Source organism: Panthera leo, chromosome D1 (genome assembly GCF_018350215.1).
Source record: "Panthera leo isolate Ple1 chromosome D1, P.leo_Ple1_pat1.1, whole genome shotgun sequence".
In the NCBI taxonomy this organism is placed as follows: Eukaryota; Metazoa; Chordata; class Mammalia; order Carnivora; family Felidae; genus Panthera; species Panthera leo.
Window position 1 is genome coordinate 104,489,809 of NC_056688.1, and position 25,653 is coordinate 104,515,461.

General features: G+C 41.9%; 2 protein-coding genes across 4 annotated transcripts in view; one reads left to right on the top strand and one right to left on the bottom strand.

Annotated features, from left to right (window-relative positions):
- The window catches only part of LOC122199400 (membrane-spanning 4-domains subfamily A member 4A-like), a 74,303-nt gene extending 51,029 nt beyond the window's left edge, over positions 1 to 23,274 (bottom strand). The window contains exons 1-2 of the mRNA XM_042904432.1: positions 23,235 to 23,274; positions 15,451 to 15,552 (exon numbers count right to left, since the gene is read on the bottom strand). Coding sequence (XP_042760366.1) covers positions 15,451 to 15,527 — 77 coding nt within the window. The 5' untranslated portion in view covers positions 15,528 to 15,552; positions 23,235 to 23,274. The remainder of the gene's footprint in view (positions 1 to 15,450; positions 15,553 to 23,234) is intronic.
- Positions 1,404 to 23,852, top strand: MS4A7 (membrane spanning 4-domains A7). Of its 3 annotated transcripts, XM_042904431.1 has the most exons (7): positions 1,519 to 1,620; positions 10,270 to 10,429; positions 15,038 to 15,172; positions 16,888 to 16,944; positions 18,669 to 18,875; positions 22,358 to 22,459; positions 23,556 to 23,852. In XM_042904431.1, the coding sequence occupies exons 1-7, from the start codon at positions 1,613 to 1,615 to the stop codon at positions 23,601 to 23,603; spliced, it is 717 nt and encodes a 238-aa protein (XP_042760365.1). In that variant the 5' UTR covers positions 1,519 to 1,612; the 3' UTR covers positions 23,604 to 23,852. The 3 variants fall into 3 exon arrangements, with proteins under 3 accessions (XP_042760364.1, XP_042760365.1, XP_042760363.1); XM_042904430.1 differs by lacking the exons at positions 1,519 to 1,620; positions 23,556 to 23,852 and adding an exon at positions 1,404 to 1,512 and having other exon boundaries at positions 22,358 to 22,680; XM_042904429.1 differs by lacking the exon at positions 23,556 to 23,852 and having other exon boundaries at positions 22,358 to 22,680.
- The last annotated feature ends 1,801 nt before the right edge of the window (positions 23,853 to 25,653 follow it).

The following is a 25,653-nucleotide window of genomic DNA, read 5'->3' on the forward strand; positions in this document are numbered from 1 at the left end:
TCAATACCCAGGAGGATGGATTTAGAGTTAATGTAGAAAAACTATTGAGACCTGAAATACACTTTTCTGTAAAGGGGGTGGGAGAAGATGTTGGGCAAAGAATACAGATTTTTTTGAATTCTAATATATGTCAAGACTCTCTGCTGAGCACAGTATATAGACTTACATACGTGACAATATATGACTGAATCCTCACAAAAATTCTGAAAACCTTTTCATTATCCCTTTATATATGAGAGAACTGACTGGATATTTAACTGATTTTCCCATGAATTCCTTCTCAGACTTAGAAGAGATGTGAGAGAAGCCCAATGACCAGCATCCTCCTTTGACAACTTGTTTAGTAGTTAGCAGACCCAGAGGAAGGTCTGGACCATGAAGGTTTTCCTCAATGACGATGACATTGGCCATGGGAATGAAGACGATGACAAAGTGACAGACTGTTGCCCTGGTGCACACCTGGACCCAGCTGCCAAAAGCCTTGGATTCTAGTCCCATGATGAGTGACCTGTGGTGGGCTCCTCATCTGGAGAATAAAAGGATTGGACTAAAATTCTCTCCAAATATCCTATGAGTTTCTTAAACACCCCTGGCTTAGGTTTGCTCCTCTCCCAGCAGAGAGCCTTGCCGCCATCAGGAAACTGAGAAAGTATGGAGAATGTCATGCTGCCTGCTGTTGCTGCAGGCCACACTTCCTAGAATGATCTGAGCAGAGGGTGCTGTGCAAGCAGTAAAAAGGCTTTGACAAGTGGCAACAATGTCTCCCCAACACCCAGTACTTCCCAGAATGTGAGCTTGTATGTAGCCAGGGGCTCTGCCTCTGACCCCCATCCACTGAATCCTTCCCAAGATGTGCCTGGACTTCCCAGAGCACAAAGAGATGAAGCCAGAGGCACAGAACAAAGAGGCACTCAGAGAAGTGACAGTTGGGCAGCAAGTCCCCATAGGTTGCTTTCAGTCTGCCCTAAGAGCCTGGGAAATGGGGAAATATATAAATTCTCCCAAATCCAAAATGAACATCATTGTTATCACTGGTTATGGAGTGCCTGGTTTTTGTAAGCTTTTCGCATCCTTTCTCTTTGATTCTCCCAAAAGCCAACAGTGGAATTATTATTGTCCATCCCTATTTAGTAGGCAGAAAACTCAGGCGAAGACAGAACTGATTGACTTACTTTTATGAATGCGGGGAATAAATTCTAACTGGGACCATCACCAGTCTTCACAAACTCTTTATTCTTAGGTGTTACTTGTAGTCTGTGTTATTTTCCAAACTTTGAAATTTATAAAGAGGAAGCAGAGGTATTTTTCATGTGTTGAATGTAAGTACAGTGAAGCCCATATCTTGTGTAATCATAACTACTATTCTGAGAAAAGGGCAGGAAGTCTCAGGCTGGAGAGCAAAGGACCAACAGTGTTCTGGCAGGAACAGCCAGTAGGAGGTTCTGGCTGAGAGCTCCCAAGCAGAAAGCTGGCCCGCCAGCCACCACTCAGAGGACTGGGCTCCAGGAACAGGTGGGCATGTTCATTTGCATCCTGAACTTTGGGGGGAGATGACTGTCCTTGGAATAGCCAGCCAGGAATCAGATTCTTACTCTCTCTTCTGAGCACCTGCATGAACTGGTGAGTCAATTCCCTGCTCCAGTTTGTAGTTTACTCACTTTCCAAACAAGAGAATTGGGTGAAACAATCCTTAGGTTTCCTCCAAGACTTGAGGTGACAATTCTCTACAATTCTCCGCATTTCTTGGTATGTTGCTCAGTCTTACACAGAATATGCTCTCGGAAAATACTGTGCAATTAGCCTGGATCCTGCATTAGGATGCTGTTGTTCAATCTATTTCTGTCATAGAGAAAATCGCTGTATGCAGAGCAGTCCTCTAAGCTATGATTTATCTCCAAAATGGGGGTTTTAGAACCATCTGGAAATGTGGTGGGCCACCCCAAGTTTTCCTCCACTTGAATGTAGAGGGACAAAGTATCCCTCTCAGAGTGTGGAGTCTGAAGATGATGGCATTAGTCTGGGGACTTCTTGTGAAACCATACAGAATCCTGGTTCTACAGCATTCCCTCTAAAAAGCAGCAATACAAGTATCATAGCCTTAAACTCAGTAAATCCACTTCTAAACGTTACTCTAAGGAGATGACTGAACAGGCGAGGCACCACAGAAGTGCAAAGATGTTCACTGTAGCACTGTTCATAATGATAATAAAAAGAAGAGAGAGAGAGAGAGAGAGAGAGAGAGAGAGGGAGAGAGAGAGAGAGAGAAATAACCTAAATAACACGACTGGTTAAATGAATCTTGAAACGTCTATTAATTTGAATACAGTGGCTTTTTTCTCGTCGTGATGAAATATATGTAACACGAGATTTAGCATTTTAACCATTTATAAGTGTAGAGTTCGGTGGTGTGGTACATTCACATTCTCGTGCAACCATCCCCATGACTGAACTCCAGAACTTTTTCATCTTCCGGAACGGAAAGCCCATGATCATGACCATGGAGCACTAACTCCACATTTCCCTCTCCTCCTAGCCACTGGTGTCCATCACTCTACTTTCTGTCTTGAGGGACTTGGGTACTCTGAGTGCCTTCCAGGAGTGCAATCAGACAACATCTGTCCTTCTGTGACTGGCTTATTACTTCACTTGGCATATTGTCTTCAAGGTTCATCCACACTGTATCAGGTAGCAGAATTTACCACGTAGCTTTTGAGTTTAGGAGTTTTATTATCTGCATACATGACTGTCAGAGATGTCCACAGACTAATGTTGAGTACAGAAAGATTTCTAAATGGCCTGTATAGAACCACTCTGTTTACGTAGAACAATGAATGTGTGTAAACATACAGAGAGAAAGGGAGAAAATGAGGGTAGAAAGGATATGTATGAAACGCTAGTTATTGGGTGGGAGCTGAGATTTAAGGAACTTCCTTTTCTTCTTCAAAATGTATTCCCTATTTTGACTGTAATTGCTATGTGATACACTCTTTTAAACAAAACAATTAAAAATAATAAAAGAAAATAAATAGACATGTTATCAAGAATCTGGTAAGGGTACCAACCAGGCATCCGGGTCCTGGCTAGATGTTCAGGACTAGAACCCAGTAGATCCTGTAGTCCCTGGGTATGAGGACTGAAAAATATAGGAAGGAATCCTATAGGAAAGAATCCAGAACTACAGAGATTTTGTTTTTAAATCCTGAAGTTGGGAGGCAATCTTTTTTCTTTCCTTCCTTCTTCCCAATTTTATTCTTTTAGTTTTTTATTCTGGTAGGAACACTTAACGTGAGATCTACTGGTTAACAGATTTTTAAATGCACAGTCCAGTATGTCTACCTGAAGGCCCAGTGCTTAACAGCAGATCTTTAGAACTTATCTTGCACAGTGGAAATTCTCTACACATGGTACAGCAACTCCCCATTTCCTCCTCCCCCAGAACCTGGGAACCACCCTTCCAGTCTTTGCCTTGCACATTTGGGTTAGCAAACCACAGGAGTGCAGCAGAAGTCAAGTTTCCAGAATACGGGAACAAATCTCCAAGGTCAGAAGATCTCCTGTCGATGAATATGGAGAGTGGCAGTCAATGGACCTTGGCTACAAGGGAGGGAAGACAGAGGGGCTGAGCATCATGTGTGGCTAGATGGGCACAGCACACCCACCCACAGAAGAGCAATGGCATTACACTGCCCGGGTTCAAGGCTTGCCTCCATCATATGCTAGATATACAATGCTATGCAAACTATTTACCCTCTCTGAGCCTCATTTTCTTTCTTTTTTTTTAAAATTTAGATTCCAGTTAGTTAACATACAATATAATATTAGTTTCAGGTGTAGAATTTAGCAATTGAACACTTACATATAACACCCGCTGCTCACTACAAATGCCCTCCTTAATCCCCACCACCTATGTAATCCACCCCACCCACGTCTCCTCTGGTAACCATCGGTTTGTTCTCTATGGTCAAGAGTCTGTTTCTTGGTTTTCCTCTCTTTTTTCCTCCCTGTGTTCACTTGTTTTGTTCCTTAAATTCCACATGAGTGAAATCACATGGTATTTGTCTTTCTCTGACTTAGTTCGCTTAGCATAATACTCTAGCTCTATCGATGACACTGCAAATGGCAAGATTTCATTCTTTTTGATGGCTTAGTAATATTCCATTGTGTGTGTATATACACCATATCTTCTTTATGCATTCATCAGTCATGGACATTTGGGCTCTTTCCATAATTTGGCTATTATTGATAATGCTGCTATACACATCTGGGTGCATGTATCCATTTGAATAAGTATTTCTGTATCCTTTCGGTAAGTATCTAGTAGTGCAATTGCTGGGTAGTAGGACAGCTCTATTTTTAACTTTTTGAAAAACAATTTATTTATTTTTGAGAGGCAGAGAGAGACAGAGCATGAGCAGGAGAAGGGTAGAGAGAGAGAGACACACAGAATCAGAAACAGGCTCCTGGCTCTGAGCTGTCAGCACAGAGCCCAACGTGGAGCTCGAACCACAAACCATGAGATCACGACCTGAGCTGAAGTCAGACACTTAACCGACTGAGCCACCCAGGCGCCCCTCTATTTTTGACTTTTTGAGGAACCTCCATATGGTCTTCCACAGTGGCTCCACCAGTTTGCATTTCCACAACATCCTTGCCAACACCTGTTGTTTCCTCTGCTGTTAATTTTAGCCATTCTGACTGGTATGAGGTGATATCTCGTTGTAGTTTTTTTTTTTTTATAGTTCCAAAAGTATTTTATTCCATATTTACATTTTTTTTCTACCAGATAGTATATATCTGAAATCTCTTTTCAGATTTGAAATCTCTTACGTTCTGAAATCTTTTATGCAGCTTTTCAAGATCTCCAAAGGCAAATATGGTGCCTAATATAGGATAGGTATTTGATAGTACCCTCTCTTTTTCTCATTGTCGTTTTGATTTGAATTTCCCTGATGATCAGTGATGTTGAACATCTTTTCATGTGTCTGTTGGCCATCTGTATGTCTTCTTTGGAAAAATATCTACTCATGTTCTCTGCCCATTTTTTAACTGGATTCTTTGTTTTTTGGGTATTGAGTTTTATAAGTTCTTTATATCTTTTGGATACTAACCCTTTATCAGTTTATCATTTGCAATTATATTCTCCCATTCTGTAGGGATGGGAGCTTCACTGTACAGAGTTTTTTATTTTGATGAAGTCCCAATAGTTTATTTTTGCTTTTTTCCCTTGTCTCAGGAGACATATCTAGTAAGAAACTGCTATGGCTAATGTCAAACAGGTTACTCCTCTAGGATTTCAATGGTTTTCTTTCTCACATTTAGGTCTTTAACCCATTTTGAATTTATTTTTGTGTGTGGTGAAAGGTGAAAGGTGGTCCAGTTTCATTCTTTTGCATGTTGCTGTCCAGTTTTCCCAACACCATTTGTTGAAGGGACTTTTTTTTCCACTGGATATTCTTTCCTGCAATGTGGAAGATTAATTGATCGTATAGTTGTGGGTCCACTTCTGGGTTTTCTATTCTGTTCTATTGATCTATATGTCTATTTTTGTCCCAATACCATACTGTCTTGATCTCTACAGCTGTGTAGTATAACTTGAAGTCTGGAATTGTGATGCTTCCAGCTTTGCTTTTCTTTTTCAAGATTGCTTTGGCTATTTGGGGCCTTTTGTGGTTCCATATAAACTTTAAGGTTATTTGTTCTAGCTCTGTGAAAACTGTTTGGTATTTTGATAGGGATTGCATTAAATGTGTAAACTGCTCTGGGTAATGTAGACATTTTCATAATACGAACCATATTTGTTCTTCCAATCCATGATAATGGAATGTGTTTCCATTTCTTTGTGTCATGTTCAATTTCTTTCAGCAGTTTTTTATAGTTTTCAGAGTACAGGTCTTTCACCCCTTTGGTTATTAGGTTTATTCCTAGGTATCTTATTGTTTTTGGTGCAATTGTAAATGGGGTTGATGCCTTGATTTCTCTTTCTGCTGCTTCTATTATTGGTGTACAGAAATGCAACAGATTTCGGTATGTTGATTTTGTATCCTGCAACTTTACTAAATTCATGTGTCAGTTATAGCAATCTTTTGGTGGAGTCTTTTGGATTTTTTATGTAAAGTATCATGTCATCTGCAAATAGTGAAAGTCTTATTTCTCCCTTGCCGATTTGGATTCCTTCTATTTCTTTTTGTTGTCTTATTGCTGTGGCAGGGACTTCCAGTACTATGTTAAATAACAGTGGGGAGAGTGGATATCCTTGTCCTGTTTCTGACATAGAGGAAAATCTAAGCCTCATCTTCTTGAATTTAAAAAAAAAATTTAAGTTAATTAATTAGTTTTTAAATTTACACCCTAGTTAGCATATAGTGCAACAATGATTTCAGGAGTAGATTCCTTAGTGCCCCTTACCCATTTAGCCTATCCCCCCTCCCACAACCCCTCCAGCAACCCTCAGTTTGTTCTCTGTATTTGAGTCTCTTATGTTTTGTCTCCCTCCCTGTTTGTATATTATTTTTGCTTCCCTTCCCTTGTGTTCATGTGTTCTGCATCTTAAAGTCCTCATATGAGTGAAGTCATATGATTTTTGTCTTTCTCTGACTGACTAACTTTGCTTAGCATAATACCCTCCAGTTCCATCCACGTAGTTGCAAATGGCAAGATTTCATTCTTTTTGACTGCTGGGTAATACTCCATTGTGTGTGTGCGTGTGTGTGCGTGTGTGTGTGTGTGTGTGTGTGTGTGTGTGTGTGTGTATACCACATCTTCTTTATCCATTCATCCGTCGATGGACATTTGGGCTTTTTCCATACTTTAGCTATTGTTGATAGCGCTGCTATAGACATTGGGGTGCATGTGCCCCTTCGAAACATAATACCTGTATCCTTTTGATAAATACCTAGTAGTGCAATTGCTGACTCATAGGGTGGTTCCATTTTTTAATTTTTTGAGGAACCTCCATATTGTTTTCCAGAGTGACTGCACCAGTTTGCATTCCCACCGGCAGTTCAAAGGAGATCCTCTCTCTCTACATCCTTGCCAACATCTGTTGTTGCCTGAGTTGTTAATGTTAGCCATTCTGACATGGGTGAGATGGTATCTCATGGTGGTTTTGATTTGTTTTTCCCTGATGATGAGTGAAGTTGACCATTTTTCATGTGTCGGTTGGCCATCTGGATGTCTTCTCTGGAGAAGTGTCTATTCATGTCTTCTGCCCATTTCTTCACTGGATTATTTGTTTTCAGGGTGTTGGGTTTGATAAGTTCTTTATAGATTTTGGATACTAACCCTTTATCTGATATGTCATTTGCAAATATCTTCTCCCATTCCATCAGTTGCCTTTTAGTTTTGCTGATTGTTTCCTTTGCTGTGCAGGAGCTTTTTATTTTGATGAGGTCCCAGTAGTTCATATCTACTTCTGTTTCCCTTGCCTCCAGAGACATGTTGAGTAAGAAGTTGCTGCCGCCGAGGTCAATGAGGTTTTTGCCTGCTTTCTCCTCTAGGATTTTGATGGCTTCCTGTCTTATTTAGGTCTTTCATCCATTTTGAGTTTATTTTTGTGTCTGGTGTAAGAAAGTGGTCCAGGTTCATTTTTCTGCATGTTGCTGTCCAGTTTTCCCAACACCATTTACTGAAAAGACTGTCTTTATTCCACTGGACATTCTTTCCTGCTTTGTCAAAGATTAGGTGGCCATACATTTGTGGGTCCATTTCTGGGTTCTCTATTCTGTTCCATGGATCTGAGTGTCTGTTTTTGTGCCAGTATCATACTGTCTTGATGATCACAGCCTTGTAATATAGCTTGAAGTCCAGGATTGTGATGCCTCCTGCTTGGGTTTTCTTTTTCAAGATTGCTTTGGCTACTGGGGTCTTTTCTAGTTCCATACAAATTTTAGGATTGTTCTAGCTCTGTGAAGAATGCTGGAGTCATTTTGATAGGGATTGCTAAGCCTCATCTTAAAGATGTGCTGGAATGCTCATCCATGGCCTCTTTGCCCCAGATCTGCTGCAAAGGATTCAGTGTCAACACTACTTCCCTCTTCATTCATCTTACCTCAACCATACTTCTGTCCAGACTCCAAAATCCCCCAAAGTGAAAATTATCTCCTTAGACAGGGAGAACTTTGTTTTTAATAACTTTTCAAATTAGGTACTTGATGCCCAGAGAGCATGAGAAATGACCAGGGCACAGATCTAGGAGCAGAAATGGAGTGGAGGTCACCAACCTTTTATTGAGCACAATGGAGCACCTGATAAAGATCACAGGGACACAACAAAAGGCACTCACCTAAATCACCTCATCCAAATCCTCACAAGCATCCTTCATGATAGCCTTATTATCCCTATTTTGTAAGTAATGAAACTGAGGATAAATGAGGGGAAATAACCTGCCTGTGGCCAACTAATAAATATCTGAGCTGGAATCCCAATGAGCTTTAGCTATAACTAATACATATTGAAAGTATATCATGTGCCCTGCTCTATACTGAACCCATTACATGCATCATCTCATCTCTCCCACACTGTGAACCTATGAAGTGGCTAAAAACAACTTGCTTATCGTGAGTTTAGTAATAATTGGTAGGTCTAGAATATGAGCATGGGACTGGACTCCAAGACCTATGCTCAGACATGCAACTAGATGCTGAGGCATTGGACTTCCAGCCCAGTGCCCTTTCCCATCACCCTCACTAGTAATGAGATTGTGGGTGCCAGTTCTAATTTTTGTATGTTATGCATCCCATCCAAAAGAGCCCGGACATTGAGGAGAAGGATCAGGGAGCAGAGATCTGTGGTACCACCAGATTATCACAAGCCTTTATCCAAACTATGACTTTCAAGAGGGAGGATGTTGTGCTAAGAACAGACCTAAGGAGCATCCCAGGGGCTGGACTCTGCTACCCACATCACAGAGACCAGAAACACTGCTGAGCTGGTGGGCAGCAGATGCTATGCTCCTTGAGTCTATGTTGAAATTGCCAATGTTAGGAAAGAAGAATGGAAGATGAGGAGAAGTAATGTGATATTTAGAAAAATATCACAAGCTTCTGAGCTATACTGACTTGGTTCAGACATTTGTGCAAACACGGAATAATAATAATTATATTTGGGGCACCTGGGTGGCTCAGTCAGTTAAGCGTCTGACCTCTTGATTTTGGCTCATGTCATGATCTCATTGTTCGTGAGATCGAGCCCCACGTGGGGCTCCATGCTGACAGCACAGAGCCTGCTTGGGATTCTCTCTCTTTGCCCCTCCCTAGCTCACATGTGTGCATGAGCTCTCTCTCTCTCTCTCTCTCAAAATACATAAATAAACTTAAAAATAGTGATTATTATTATATTTGCTACCACGTGTTAAACACTTTCAATGTGCCAGGCTAGGCACTTTGTGTATTTGAACTTGAACTTATTAGTCCCGAGTTTCCAATGTATACAGTGAGGTTAATAACACCTAAGTTGCTTTAAAGACCAGAGTTACAATGGCCTAGTTCCTGGAATTCAGCAAGCATTAAATAAATGTTCATATTAACAATTATTAAGCTAATATGGGCAAGGGAGTCATTCTCTGTGGGACAGGACATATACAAGAAAGAGATGTGGAATAGGGTTAATCAGCATCTTTTTTAAAATGTTTATTTATTTATTTTGAAAGAAAGAGAGAGAGAGAGAGGCAGTGTGAGTGAGGAAGGGCAGAGAGAGACAGAGAGAGAGAATCCCAAGCAGGCTTCATGCTCAATGCGGAGCCTGACACAGGGTTAGATCTCATGAGCCCTGAGATCATGACCTGAGTTGATGTCAAGAGTCAGATGCTTAACTGACTGAGCCACCCAGGCCCCCCAGCGAATCAACATCTTAATGGAAAGAAAACGAGACTCTGAAGGAAGACTGAGCAGCAAAGGTGCAGCATAAAGGTACAATCCTGGGGCGTGTGGTGTGGGAGTGCGGCACAGGGGAAGCAGAGGTACACAGGAATGAGAGGGATGTTGGAAGCAGGGGCCATTGGAAGGACAGCGAGGTGGATCCACTCAAGGCCGCAAGGAAAGTTCTATATGAATGGTTCACCTCTCAATTGTGTTCACAGTTTTCTCCCAGTGACACGCTTTCTGTCCACAATGGATGGACTGTGCCAAGCACGCTAGCTTTCCAGACTGCTCCCCACATTAACTTTTGTTCCTAAAGGACAGGTCACCTCTTGGACAATGGAGAAAAATCTTAGATGGTTTCATATCTTTAAGTCGAACCTCAGGCCCTAATTGAGTTCACTGCCTCTTCCAGCATCGTCAGGATCATGCTATCAAAGCCCAAGACCAAGGGAGCCTTTGACAGCTTTACTCCAAATGGCATCATCATCCCCAAAAGAGAGAAACCTAGACACAGCTACCAAAAAGAGGACAACCCACCAAACACTCTGCAAAAAGAAACTACAGTCCTTGGAGTAAGTCCACGTCACTGGAAGGGAGACACTGTGGAAAATACTGCAAACATACCCACACTACATATCTACAGTGGATCTGGGAGAGTCTCTCATTTTTTTCTCTGACTCCAGGCCAACTGGGACATGAAATGGCGCTTTATGGGAAGACTGTGTCCTCCTCAGGCCTTTCTATAAACTAAAACCACTAGGTCTCCACTTGAAATCTACATAAGAAAGTCTCCTGTAATTTGTCTTTATTGTAGTAGATGTTGGATTTAAGCACATGATTTTACTCAGTGTGATTAAATTAGATCTGTCTATTTTGAGCTCATTTCTTAACCATTTTGAGATGAGACGATCTGGACTAATCTCACCATACATTTTCTCCCTGTCTGCCTCACCGTAAGACATCCGAATGTCCCCAGTCATCATCCTTCATACTCAGGACTTTAATGTCCACCTGGTTCTGACTATCCCCTTTTAAGACCCAACTCCTATTCATTTCTGACTTTGGAAACCTGCCTGGTTGTATCCTCTAGAATTCAGGGTCCGTTAACAGCATAATCCGATTCATTCCTGGATTTGTTTCCCAAAGGCCTCCTCATCAATCGTGCAAACAGGAACCTAGCTCCCAAGGGCACTGTTTCCACTCTGACCCTCTCTTCTGGGCATAGAAGTGAAGGCAGTCTCTTTGCTTCTCGGGGCACTTCCAGATCAGTCCTCTCCTCTCAGTCTCTAAAAGCTCCTATTTTAGAATCTCATGTCATCCAGGGGCACCCGGGTTGTGTAGCTGGTTAAGCGGCTGACTTTTAATCTCAGCTCAGGTCATGATCTCACAGTATGTGAGTTCAAGCCCCGCATCGGGCTCTGCACTGATGGCATGGAGCCTGCTTGGGATTCTGTCTCTCCTCCTCTCTGCCCTTTCCCATCTTATGCTCTCTCTCTCTCTCTCTCTCCCTCAAAATAAATAAATAAACTTAAAAAAAATAATCTCATGTCATCCAACTAAGTAATTCACTCCCACTTAAAAAAGAAAAATAAAACAACATAGTTACCCTTTTTATGTAGTATCTGAAAAGTCCTACTTCAGTCTTCCTCCCAAAAGAGATATTTTTAAAAATGTGACCTATATTTTGAGCACTGGAAACAAATAATTATTTCAAGTAATTGTTAATAGTCACAAACTTCAAAAGTTCTTTTAGGTAATCCTAATATTAGGACTAATCAAGAATTGATAGGAGAATTAAAATTTTAGAAGAATGAGTTTCATGTAAAAACCTAAAAACAATCAGTGTTTTAGAAAATAACATTAAATGACGTAGCGGCAATTTTGAAAAGTGATCATCCTTAGAAAAATCAGTTTATGACTATGTTGCTTGAAAATAAAACCAGTTAACGTCTGTCATTCTATCATTTACCAATACTCACTCCTTAATTTACTTCTTCCAGACAACTGGTTCTGTGTAGACCTGTCCTGCTCCCTACAATCTAGCTTACCTATGGCCTAGAATCACAAACACATTTCACTGTGTGCTTCGGTAATCAGTAAGAAATACTGGACATACATTTATTCATTTATATATTCAGCTGTCATTTTTTGAGCACCTTCATTGTGCCAGTCACTATTTTACACGCTTAGGGTAATAGATGAACTATACAGTTAAAAGAAAAGAAAACAAAACAAAACAAGAGAGCCCCATTCTCACAATTCTCTTGCTCTATAGAAGGATTCCAGGTCATTGCCACTATTTTTGCTCTCCTGGATAACGTGCCTTTTATCTTCAAGATACTGACTCCTCAATCACTATCACTCCCAGGGTAGAGTTCGTATCGTAAGTCTTGGCTATTTCAATACTCATGTATATGATCCCTCCAATATCATGTCCTGTCTGCTCCTTGACCTCTTCTCCCCAGGTATGTTGCCCATCCTTCCATAGACAAACATTTCCTGAGTCGTACCCTGGACCTTACCAATACCAACGGCAATAAACCCAACATTATCTACATTTCAAGCATCCCATAGTCCATCACTTCTGATCTTTCCAGATCACTCCCTCCAACTCTATGTCGATGCTAACTTTCTCTAACCTCTCTGGGAGTTACTGATAATATCCCTATTTCATGGAGCCTTCCTCACCTAACCACGATCAACAGCTTTGTCCTCCTTAAGGAAAAACTGCCACATTGGTTTAATTCTAACTCTGCCCCTTTGCCTATTCTGCCCCTGAACCCATGCAACTAACCTTGGCAAACACACACACGGACTCCACTTTGGATTTATGACCATAACCTCAAAGGGACTGTAAAGGCTGCTTAAAAAGAACACGGTATTTCTTTCATCCATTCACTTTCCTGCTACCCCAGAAAACTATTTCAATAGGTTTCAATCCTTCTCCATTGATTACCTGGCTTCCTAACATACTAAGAAAACTGAGGCAATCTGGAGAGAAGGTCCATAAGCCACCACACATCTGCAATTACTCCCATCGGTGCCATATACTCTCTCTCCCTTCCCCATTACTAAACAAATGCCCATCTTCTAATTAACGATGAGCCTCCCTTGTGCAGTGAATCCCATCCCTCATTACTCGTTCCAGTAATCCTCCCCATGCTCTCTGCAAATGTTTTACGATCAGTTCCATGAGCACAGAATCTTCCTGCAATTTCTCCTATCTTGAGAACAAAACAGCAGAAACAGACACTTATAACTTCGCAGGCCCTCTAGCTAATGCCCCACCAGCAACTTGCCTTCTCAGCAACACTCCTCTATGGGGTGGGAAGTCTAATGTTTCCAGCTCCTCTTGAATGATATTCTCTCTTGAAACACATCCAATGAGATTTGTCCCCCTTGCTCCACATTAGTAACCCAATTTCCAAGTCTCCACTGTTAATGTTCTTGAACTAATAGAAGTGTTTGATGCAGCGACTACCCTCTCCTACTTGAAACATTTTAATCATATGGCTTCTTGGACATCACATTCTTCTGGTCTTCCTCCTTCCCTCTTGGCTGCTTCTTTTATACGCCTTGATTGTTTCTATTTATTTATCTGACTCTAAATTTGGAGTGCTCCATTGCTCAGTCCCCATTTTGTTGCTACATCTGCTACAGTGGTAAATTCACACAGTAATATAGTTTTAAATATGATCTTCACTGATGACTTGGGAAGAAAAAGATTATTTCCCTTACATGGCTCTCTCCTCTAAAGTTAAGACTCCTATAACCAACAGCCTATGTACGTTTCCACTGAGATATCTACACCTCTCCCGTAACCTGTCCCAGACGGAAATCCTCATTTTTGTCCCCCAACCCACCCCTCATACAACATTCCCCATCTCAGATAAATGTCAACACCATCATTTCAGATGCTCAAGCCAAAACCCTTGGAAGCAACCTTCATTCCTTTCTTTTATAATCCACGTGCAAACTGTCAGCAAATCCTAGAGGCTTAATCTTCATCGTGCAACTAGAATCCAACTACTTCTTACTACCTCTACTATGAATGTCGTTTTCAAGTCAACATCATCCCACCTGTGAATTACTACAATGCCCTCCTTATTGATGTCCCTGCTCTGTTTCCTTATAATCTATTCTCGATGGGGCAAGCATTAGAATGATCTTTTAAAAATAGAAATCACTTTCTCAAAATTATCCACTTCACTTCCCTTTTTACTCAGAACGAAAGGCAAAGTTGATAAAATAGCCTACAAAACCCTACAGGGTTTGCACTCTGTCCCCAGTACTCCTCGGGCCTCCTACTACTTTGCTCCTAACTAATTCCACTTTCCAAGGAACATCTCTGTAAAGGACATAATACATGGCCAGTGGCAGTGACTTTCATCTGCTTCATTTCCCTGGTGCTGGCACAGGACAGATATTCAATAAATATTAATTGTATGAATGGTTGAATTCTCTTGACTACATTATTTCTCCTATGTTTTTGTATCATCTTTCAATTGCATATGCATTAAACAGTGGGTAAGAGTGTGGATTCTAGATCAAAGTAATAGGGCAAAGTCCTAGTTCCTCCACTTGGCCATTTGTGTGGGTTTGTACAAGCTATTTAAACTCCCAGTGCCTCATTTTTCTCATCCATAAACAAGATGAGATAAATAACCAGAGTGTAGAAAGTGTTCAACAAATGTAGACTATTACCACTGGTGTCATAAAAACAGTAATTACTATCAAAATTCAATGATGAAGAAGATAAGATGAATTATGGCTTTATTTTATTTCAATTGAAATTGAGCCCTTTATTAACTCTCCCTTGGTAAGTTTGCTTTCTACATCCATCCAACTGGACTATTGTCCAGAACAATTTTCTCCACCTACTTTTCCTAGAACAACAACAACAAAAAATGTCAACTATATTTTTCAAAATAAAATTAAAATGTATATATTATCACTTCCTGATTTGCTAGTTTACTAATCCTATCAGAAAGGAAGAAGTTAGGTATACATGAGTTTCTCTTAGAGAATGCTTACTGGCTCCTTGTAATACTCCCCCCCCCCCTTTTAATATGACACATTATAGCATATTTTATATTCCTTATAAACACAATGTACATTCAAATAATCACTTTCATCTGTTCAAAGTATGTTCCTAGCATTTTCCCTCTTCTCTCTTGTAGATTATACAGATTATGTGCTGCCTGCTGATTTCAAGTTTGGGGGCGATTTTGGTTTCTGCTCCTTACTCTTCTCACTTCAAGCCAACAACTTCCACCATTTTGATGTCTGGGTACCCATTTGTAGCAGCTACATGTGTGAGTAGAATGGGGTCTCCAAGAAAGGATATGCTCTTTAAACGCTAAGTGGGTACTAGATCATGGAGTGACTCAGTCCCAAGAGGTGGGGAGAAAGGAGCAGGTGGCCAAGGCCTCTAGCTTTCTCTCTGTCATCATCCCATGTCACGTTTCTCCCATTCGGGAAGAGCAGCAGAGGAGTCTAATCCCTCCTCCTGTGTCACCATCCCAGGGAGTAGCTGGCCAGGGCAGGAGGCAAGAGGGTAATACAGTGGGCATACCAGCACAACACTTCTTACCTGGCCTCACAGCCGACCTCTGGAAAAGTAGAAGATTTTTCACATTCTTCTTTGGGTCTTTGATGAGGCCATTGCATTCCCTCCAGTGTAAGAATAATCCACCTGTCAGGTAAAGAGTGAAAATATCAATTTTAAAATAAAATGAGCACCATGGGTAAATGCCACAGGTCTGCAGAGAATCAAACTGGTGATGGTAAGATTCATGGGAAGCAAGGACACTCTTGCTATGTGTTCAGAAGTAACCCTGAGAATTTGGAAAACTTTTTTTTTTTTTGCTACTTTCCATCTAATGGCTCATGGAAAGGGGTCCTTTTCTTTGGAGACTAGCCAGGGTCTAGTCATGCCTCCCACAAAGGGTCACTTCTTTTCCATGTAGTATCCTACACAAAGGAGGAAAAATCATGCATTCTGGGCAGATGAATTCTAACAGGGCATCACCTCTGTATGGATACAGCCTTTATGTGAACGCAAACTATGCAGTGATGCAGGCCCTGCTCCTGACCCCAGAGCACAACTTATCCTTACTTCTCTAATCAGTGGTTGAGCTCCCACATTCCCTTATGAAAGGCAGGAACAGCTCATGCTGGACCCTCTTTGTCTGTGACTACTACTAATCCCTAAGGCACAAGCCTAACCAATGTTCCAGCTTAGAACATTCTCCCTCCACCAGCCAGATCCTTACACTACTGGGCTCAAATACTGACTTCTGGGGGCACCTGTGTGGCTCAGTCGGTTAAATGTCCAACTCTTGATTTTAGCTCAGGTCACGATCTCATGGTTCATGGGATCGAGCCTCTCATTGGGCTCTGTGCTGAGTGGGGAGCCTTCTTGGGGTTCTCTCTCTCTCTCTCTCTCTCTCTCTCTCTCTCAGCCCCTCCCTGCTCTCCCCCCCCCCAAAGTAAATAAATAAACTTAAAATACTGACTTCTGGGGCTTCAGGATGAGAGACTCTTCACACCTGACCCTGTACCTCCCCCTTTCTTCAACTCCCAGTCTAACTCAGGCCCCCTACACCAGTGCTTGAAGCTCACGTGTTTCTGTACCTTCTGTCATCGGAGCCCCTTTCCTACGTGCTTCTGTCGGCTGCTCCCACCTTCATATCCCTTCAAGTCATTGGTCTTCCTCAACCTCCTCTCTTCCCACCTCGTAACTTAGCACTGTTCTTTTTCTGCGTATACCTCCGCTCCAGGCCACCTCAGCTCACAGTGATTTTCGCTAACATAAATCCCAATCCTCTGTGCATCTGCCCTTTCTCTAAAGTCAATGTTAAGCATCCTGAGAGTAGAAATAAGGCCTCTCTCTTAATATGGACCGACACCATTCCTACGGTGTTATCTCTCTAAGAGTTTTACATTACTTATTGATTGATGGATAGTAACATGGTGCACACATTTCCACAAGACAACTGAACTGATCATTTCTCTCTTCTCTGAGCAGTTTGCCATTACTGGATCCCTCTCGATCATTTCTGGGAAAAAGGCAACTATGCCCTTTGTAAGTATGAGAGCCGTCGAATCTCAGCTCGCCGGAATAAAAAGAACTTCAGAGGCAATAACTCTAGTTCAAAGTGTCCATTTGACAGCTTAGGGAAATAGGGCTCTGAGCAGGGGAGAGAGTTCTCACTGCTGGTCCGGTGACAGAACTGGGTGTAAACGCCAAATTCCCTGTTTCCTAGACCAGTACTCTTCCCCTATGTAATGTGCTCCTGGGTCATATTTCAAGGTTTACTTCAGTTGCTTGAATGGTAGACAATTTTAAATAAACCACGGAGTCTTTGCAGTTTGTTAGCTTGTTACCCTGAACAGGGTAGATGACCTTCTAGAACCTAGACTTCCTTTTCCGGAAAAACCTGTCTCAGAATGAGCCAATTTCCCTAAACGGCAAGGTCAGAGGCAGAGGTGTGTGGGCTTAGATCCTGTGGCTAGCTCCCCCACCCCCTCAGAAACAAGGAATTAACAGACTGTAGCCACTTTCCTGACAAAAGTCAGGAGTGTGTGGGTGGGGTCTTTGATACTCTAGCAACCTTTCCCTCTGCCTTGCCACGCACTCACAAAGATGACTTAGGGAAGGGCCACATCCTGACTCAGGAAGATCCAAGATCTAGTTAACTACGGTTGAGGGCACAGAAGATGGTGTTCTGAGGCTGGTATATGTTTCTTATACTTGAAGCTAGAATCTAAACCCCAGAACCAGAGGACAGAGTTCACCCCACTGGATGGAGTCAGAGTTCTGGACCCAGCACCAGGAAACTCTCATCTCAGATCTGTCACTCAGATCTGTGTGCTTGAAAAAGTTCCTTCCTTTTCTGGGCTTCAGTTTTCTCATTTATAAAATGGGGAAGAGGAACATGTGGCTGTGGCTCTCACGGGTGGCTTCCCAAGCGTCCTGAATACCCTGAAAGGGAAAACCATACTTGGGATGACCCAGCATGATGTGGGCTCCGCACGCAGGACACAAGACAGTACGTGGGCTCCAGTGAGCACGTGGCGGCTCTGGGCAAAGGCGCCGCCCATTCCATCGGCACTTCCTTTGGGAACTCAGCACTTGAAGCCACACGGCTCCCAGGCCAAGGGAGAAGGAAGGGCAGAGCAGTCATTCCCCCAGACGCACAGCATCCTTGAATGACGTTCAAAGAGAAATGAGCACATGCTGGGAACCTGGCACAGAGTCCGGCACCTCAGTGTCTTTGCAGAGGCATCATATTCTGCGAGAACCCTTTGCCCCAAAATATAGAATGTGACCCAAATCAGAATGTGGTGAACGTGGTTCTTGGGCCTGATCCACCTATAGGTAGGTATTCTAGCTTCTCCAGTTCTCTCTTTCATGGAAATAAAAGCCATAGACTGGTGTAGGAGGGACCAAAGGTCCTATTCTAGAAGGGCTGAAAGCAATAGAACGACTCTAAGGCTGTTGGGGAAGTCGGCAAGCCATCTCTGTCTTCAGTGCTGCAGAGAGCCAAGGATCCAGAACTCCTATACCGGAGGAGGAGTTACGTGTGCATTCTCTCACTCGACAAACATTTACTTATTGTATCAGGTGATAAACCAGGTAGTGAAGAGGGATACAGAGGTGAATAAAACATAGTCTGTGCCCCCTACGAGTGCACAGATTACCAGGGAAACAGACTCAGGGAAGCAAGTGTAGTACAATGGATGGAGGGTTAATAGCATCACATGCTGCTCCTGTTGTGACATCCCAATGCAAATTTTCTTTCTCAGGCCATGAGCACCCTGACCGCAAATGCAGCGAGTTCTCTAGCTGCTGGAGCAGGCCTCTTCCTCCTTGCTGACAGCCTGGTACCCCTGGAGACGGCCTCTCGACTGTGTGACTCAGAAAGGGAATACCTATCCTCACTGCCTTATTCGGGGTACTATTATTCAACTTATGAATTCAAGGACTGTCTCCTGGCTAGTGTCAGTCTGACGGTAAGTAGTTTCAGACTGAATATCTTGCCCATGAAATTCTTAGTTTCTCTCCTTTGCATAATCTCTGCTTTTTCAGCAGTCTGTGCCTTGTTGATCTGAATGGCTGGAAGCAGACCAAAAAAAAAAACCCCAAACTGTGGTTGAGTCCTGTCGGCAGACTGCAAAATATAGGCGATGCATTGTGCCAAGTCAAAAAAGGAAATAAAGAAGACTTGTGGGTTCTAGACATGTCTCCCCTGGCATGAGAACTAAGCAAAAATAAACTATTGGGGCTACACCAAAATAAAAAGCTTCTGCACAGCAAAGGAAAACATAAACAGAAAGACAACTTATATTTGTAAATGATAAATCCTACGAGGGGTTAATGTCCAAAATATATAAAAACTTATACATCCCAACACTAATAAAACAAATAATCCAATTAAAAAATGGGCAGAAGACTTGAATAGACATTATCCCACATATGACATACAGACGGCCAACAGACACATGAAATGATGGTCAACCTCACTAAGCAGCAGGGACATGCAAACCCAAACCACAGTGAAGTATTACTTCACACCTGTCAGAATGACTAGTATCAAGAAAATAAGAAATAACAAGTGTCGGAGAGGGTGTGGAGAAACGGGAAAACTCGTGCACTGTTGGGTGGGAATGTATAATGGTGCAGCCGCTGTAGTAAACAGTATGGAAGTCCCTCATAAAATTAAAAATAAAAATACCATACGATCCAGCAATTCCATTACTGGTAATTGACTCAAAGAAAACAAAAATTCTAGTTTGAAAAGATATATGCACCCATGTATTTACCGCAGCATTATTTACAATAGCCAAGATACGGAAGCAACCTGAGAGTGCACGGATAGAAAAGTGGATAAAGAAGATAAGGTCAGCAGTCTTTCTTGCATAGAAAACATTCCATTCTCAATAGGTTTAGCTCTCGGAGTGCCTCCTTTGTTGAAAAGGCATTTTCTCCCCCCTCGACGCAGGCAGAAATAGCCTCTTTATTTGAATTTTATCCACATTAAGTTAGCTACAGAATTTGGACTTTTTAAGCCCAAACACATAATTATACTTTGGCCCAGCTGGGCTGGCAGAGTGAGAAGGGGCTGGGAGATGAGCCTCCAATGGATTCAAATCCTAGCAGAAATGCCATCATCTCTGCAACATTTTCTTGCCACTTTCCCCCCCCAACACTGGATGGTCACCAGTGGTTGACGATAAAAATATTGGCTTCTTCAATTCTCTATATACAGGCTCATAGTTTTAAAACCATAAACTTTGGCCTTTTAGGGAGAAAATTTTCTTCCTTTGTGACTCCTCTAGCAGGAGCCAGGGAGATAGATGAAATCTCTCTTATTCCCTTGGACGTGTCTCAGGAATCCCAGAACATGTGTGCAAGTTTCCAGACTCACAGACTTCTGTGAGTCTGCCTGTGTGACCCAGAGGTTGCCAAAAGCAACCCCCCTGATACAGGAGCTTGAGGAAGTGGAAGGGCACAGAAATGCATCTGGTTAGAAATCAGTGCGAGGAAGCCCAGGATATGGCATCAGCCTGGTGCAGAGCAAAGCCAGGAGGGTGAGGGAGACATCCTCCCTGCTGGGGCATGAGGGTTTAACTCAATGGAAACTAAACTCAATACATCAAACTGACTCCTACTCTGAGACAACCAGAGAACTTCCTGCAGAATTGGAGAAGTTGCAGTAGGACTTGACTCCAAATGTCCGCTCTGTATTAACACAAAGATAACCTGAGCAAAGTAACACATCAAAAGATTCAAGATGTATATCTGAGGTTGGAAGAAGGAAGGAAGAGAGGGTGGGAGGCAGAAAAAGATCAAGGAAGAAAGGCATCGTTGGTTCCAGGAGCTAAGAAGGATCCTGCAGCCGGGCAATCAAGTTAAGAGCTGAGACCAGAAAGCCAGGGAGGCCTGGATGGGAATATAGGTGTTACAAGCTGGGATAGTGGCATTTCAATGTCCATGACAAATCTGAAGCTCTTCAAGCCCACACTGAGTGTCCTGCAAAAATGTTAGAAGCAGAGACTGAATATGTACCTTATTTATGAAAATAAGACAAGGAAAACTCTGCCCAACATCCCAAGGAGCTTAAAGAAACTCCACCATAAAGGTTTCTAGGATGAAATCATCTCACCAAGCCATGTGCAGGGATGGACAGTATCCAAATCCAAATTCCATATAAAACAAACGAACCTCAAATACAGGGATTCACTTAAAAACTGTTCCTGGGTCTAGATCTCCTGAGGTTCTATCAGAATCAAACCTAAAGTTTCCATCTAGGGAGTCATCCATAAACCCAACTAATCGGTCTGTCCTACATATCAAAAAATCCTCCCCCATCTCTCTCTGCTCCTCCCCTGTTCATGCTCTGTCTCTCTCGGTCTCAAAAATAAATAAACGTTAAAAAAAAATTAAAAAAAAAACAACTTGGTCGGTTAAGCATCCAACTTCGGCTCAGGTCATGATCTCACGGTCCATGAGTTCGAGCCCCGCGTCGGGCTCTGTGCTGACAGCTCAGAGCCTGGAGCCTGTTTCAGATTCTGTGTCTCCCTCTCTCTCTGCTCCTCCCCTGTTCATGCTGTCTCTCTCTGTCTCAAAAATAAATAAACGTTAAAAAAAAATCCTCCCCCACGCACCCATATACTGACATCATCTGAGAGGAAAAATATTTTGAAAAACCTAAGAAAAAAACGGGTTACAGCAGCAAATATGAAAGTTTAGTTGCTCAAGAATTGGAGGTTATATACCAATTTGGAAGACCATAATGAAAACATATTTTCAACAATAGAGACATGAAGAAAAGGAATTAAAACCAACATGAGATAACATGACAGCAAGAAAAAAAAAGTAGATTTGAAAAAGAACTAAGCAGTAGGATTAGAAATGCAAATTATAATCTTTGAAATGAACCATTTAGTGTTATCAGTTAAAAAGGAGATTCAACATATCCAAAGAAATAAACAGTGAAGTGAAATTGAGGTCTGATGAAATCACATGGAGCACAACACATCGCAGTAAAAATCTGAAAGATATGCGTGACGGGTTAACAGACAGGTAGGAGGCAGCGAACTGAAAAGAACCAGCACACATCTAATGTGAGCCCCAGTAAGCCTGCCAGGGAGAGAGGACGTGTGCAAAGAGAAATAAGTGGGGTGAATTTCAGAATTAAAAAAAAACCAAACATGAGATTTCAGATGGAAAGGATGAACTGAGACCATTTCTGGATAAGTAAAAGCAGATCCACACTAGAAATATCACACCAGTGAAAACAACTAGTGATAAAAGGAAGGGTTACTCTTATCTCAGAAGGTGGGATCCCACGGTTCTGAGAGGAAACCGTTGCCGCTTATTTCTCTGCTTCTGTGCCTTATTCTCTCCACGGCTAGAGCCTTCACCCCCAGTCTCCTCTCAGTCAGGCACAGGGCTAGCTGATGGCACCAACTGTTCCTGTCTTGATTCACAGGGGGTGCTGGTGGTGATGCTCATTTTCACTGTGCTGGAACTCTTAATGGCTACCTACGCTTCCATCCTTTGGTGGAAACAGCTGTACTCCAAGAACCCAGGGGTGAGTACTCTGACATGTCACATGACACCTGCTGGGTCCCAACATTGGAGCTGTGATGTTCCGGGTCTAAACAGTGGCAGAAAGAGGAGGCAATGAGGTTCACGTAGCAGTCAACCTTCAGAGTGAGGAGAGAGTTCTATGAATGGGCTCCTTCACGATGACACTGGTATCTGAGATTATTAGTGCCTTCTGGCCCGCAAACCAGAAGACCTGCTTATTAGAATGGCTAAAATGGTTTTAGAAATCACCTGCCCCAAGGGCGCCTGGGTGGCTCAGTCGGTTAAGCGTTCAGCTTCGGCTCAGGTCATGATCTCGTAGTTTGTGAGTTCGAGCCCCGCATTGGGCTCTGCCCTGGTGGTGCAGGGCCTGCTTGGGATTCTCTCTCTCTCCCCCTGCCCCTCTCTCTACCCCTCCCCCATGTGTACTCTTTTTTCAAAATAAATAAACTCAAAAATAAGAAAGAAATCACCTGCTCCAACCCCTTATAAAAGAACCAAGGCTCAGATAAAATCACAAGGAGAACAAATGATGTAGGCTGACGGGCTGAGAATGAAAAGCCTGTATCTCCTTCTTCTTGTCATGAACACAGCCACCTGCCTCCCTAGAGTCTCCATGACTCCGTTCCCTTGCGAATGCAGTCGTATCTTACTAGGGCATCTCTGTTCTGCTGATGGTGTCCTGTGTTCTTCCTTACTTCCCCTTAGGTCATGACTTTACAATTTGAAAATGCTGGTCTTTTCTCTAAAACCCATTTTTTTCTACAGAAATTACTTACAGGGCTTAGATCTCTGGAGAATGATCTCCTCTGGGCCCACCGGTGTAAAATAAACCTCCTGCCTTCCAAGACAAAAAAAAAAGAAATTATTTCAAGGGAAGGAATACATTATGACTCAATTACGATCTTATTGGTAAATGGTAATATGATTAGCAGATCACAGCATAGCATTTGTTCGAACTAATACTGATGCATTTTATATTTTGGTAAAGTTGGAAAAGCTACTACCATACATTTGGGGGAAATGCATTTCAAATATGGATCAAAAAAAGCTTCCAAAATCAGAGTTTAAAACCCACTAATAAACTTTATCTTTTCCAGAGTACATTTTCCATGCCTCAATCACAAGGTCATATCCAACATGTCTAAAATCCTTCAAGGTCATGCATAGGAGTAACGCCTCAGAAGAAAAAGGAGAAAGCCAGGACTCCTGGCAAAGTGTGGTTAGACTTTCCTGAAATTTCAGCTACTTTAGACGCTGAAAGAAACCTTTAGAAAAACGGTTTTTGTTTTGCACTTGCTCAGTCAGAGTCACTTTATTGCTCTTGAAAGTAATCTCTTGGGGTGCTTGGGTGGCTCAGTCGTTCAAGTGTCCAACTCCTGATTTCTGCTCCGGTCATGATCTCATGGTTAGTGAGTTCGAGCCCCGCATCGGGCTCTGCACTGACAGTGCAGAGCCTGCTTGGGATTCTCTCTCTCCCTCTTTGTTTCCCTTCCCTGCTCATGCTCCCTCTCTCTCTCTCAAAAAAAAAAAGAAAAGAAAAGAAAAGAAAAGAAAAGAAAAGAAAAGAAAAGAAAAGAAAGAAAAGAAAAGGAAAGAGTCTCTCAAATCCCAGGTGGGTAAACTGAACAGAAAGTGGTTCACCCACCCCTAAATAAGAAGAGAAAATGTGCACGCTTGTGCTGGTGCAAAGTGGCCAAGTCACATGGCTATGCAGTCTCCACTTCCGTATTATTTTCACACTCATATTGCTTAAATGTTATATAGTAGGGATTGCAAGAACTTTTAAATTAAAAGTACTTCAAAAATATACAGCTCCGTTTCTGTCAATTGAATGAAATGCATGTCTGTCAATTGAATGTGGCTCAATATTCTGTCTCATTTAATGACTTTATTCTGAAATATCTGGCTTCAAAGATTATAACTTACCACAATGCTCTTCCCCATCTAAGTTCTAGACCAAAGAAGAAATTAGCCATAATTTTATTACTGTACTGGAGTACAGTACACCTACCCAGTAGGTGTACCTACCCAGTAAAGACCCAATAAAGGCCTTGGGTCCTATCCCCAGGAGAATATACTACAGACATGCATACACGTGTTTTCCAAAAACATGTACAGAAATGGTCATATAAGTAATACACATAATTGCCTCCAAAAGGAAACTATCTAAATGACTATAAACAATAGAAGGGAGAAATAAAAATTCTGGTATATTCATACAATGGAGTACTAAACAGTAACATGAGTGGACAAACTATAATTACATGCAGCTATATAGATAAATCCCACAAACATAATGTTTGGGGGGAAAAGGTCATGCATAAAAGAGTCCGTTGACGGATGAATGGATAAAGAAGATGGATATTACTCGGCATTCAAAAAGAATGAAATCTTGCCATTTGCAACTACGTGGATGGAACTGGAGGGTATTATGCTAAGTGTAGTCAGCCAGAGAAAGACAAATATCATATGACTTCGCTCATATGAGGAATTTAAGAGACAAAACAGATGAACATAAGGGAAGGGAAGCAAAAATAATATAAAAACAGGGAGGGGGACAAAACAGAAGAGACTGTTAAATACAGAGTACAAACTGAGGGTTGCTGGAGGGGTTGAGGGTGGGGGAGGAGCTAAATGGATAAGGGGCATTAAGGAAGACATGTTGGGATGAGCACTGGGTGTTATATATCAGAGATGGATTGCTGGAATCTACTCCTGAAATCATTACTGCATTATATGCTAACTAACTTGGAGTAAACTAAAAAATAAATTTAAAAAATTATAATAATAAATAAAAAGAAATTGGTTACATAAAAAGAGTACATACGGTCTGATTCTGTGTATGTAAAGTTTAAACACAAGCTAAGCTAATAGTGTCAGAACTAGGATAGTGGTTACCTTTGGGAGTAGGTAGTTACTGGAAAGGAACCCAGAGGGTCTATGGGTTCATGGAAACATTCTTTTCCTTGATCTGGATGCTGGAGTTATATACATATAACTGTGTTCTGTTGTTTCTGTGTTTTAATTGAATAAAAACACTTTTGAAAAAGCTACTTTGGACCCCTTGGCCCATCTAGTTATTGAGCCATCCCCCACTTCTCCATAGTCAAATCCCTTTAAAACATGATCTTCCAAAAACCTTGGGGTCATCTTTGGCTCTTCTGTTTTTTTCACACACCACATCCAATCTAGCAT

Bases quoted from the DNA above. Each gene is read 5' to 3' on its own strand.
- MS4A7 (XM_042904429.1), top strand. The intron at 10,430-15,037 runs GTAAGTCCACGT...TCTCTCTTGTAG, and splicing joins AAGAAACTACAGTCCTTGGA to ATTATACAGATTATGTGCTG. The intron at 15,173-16,887 runs GTGAGTAGAATG...TTCTCTGAGCAG, and splicing joins CATTTGTAGCAGCTACATGT to TTTGCCATTACTGGATCCCT.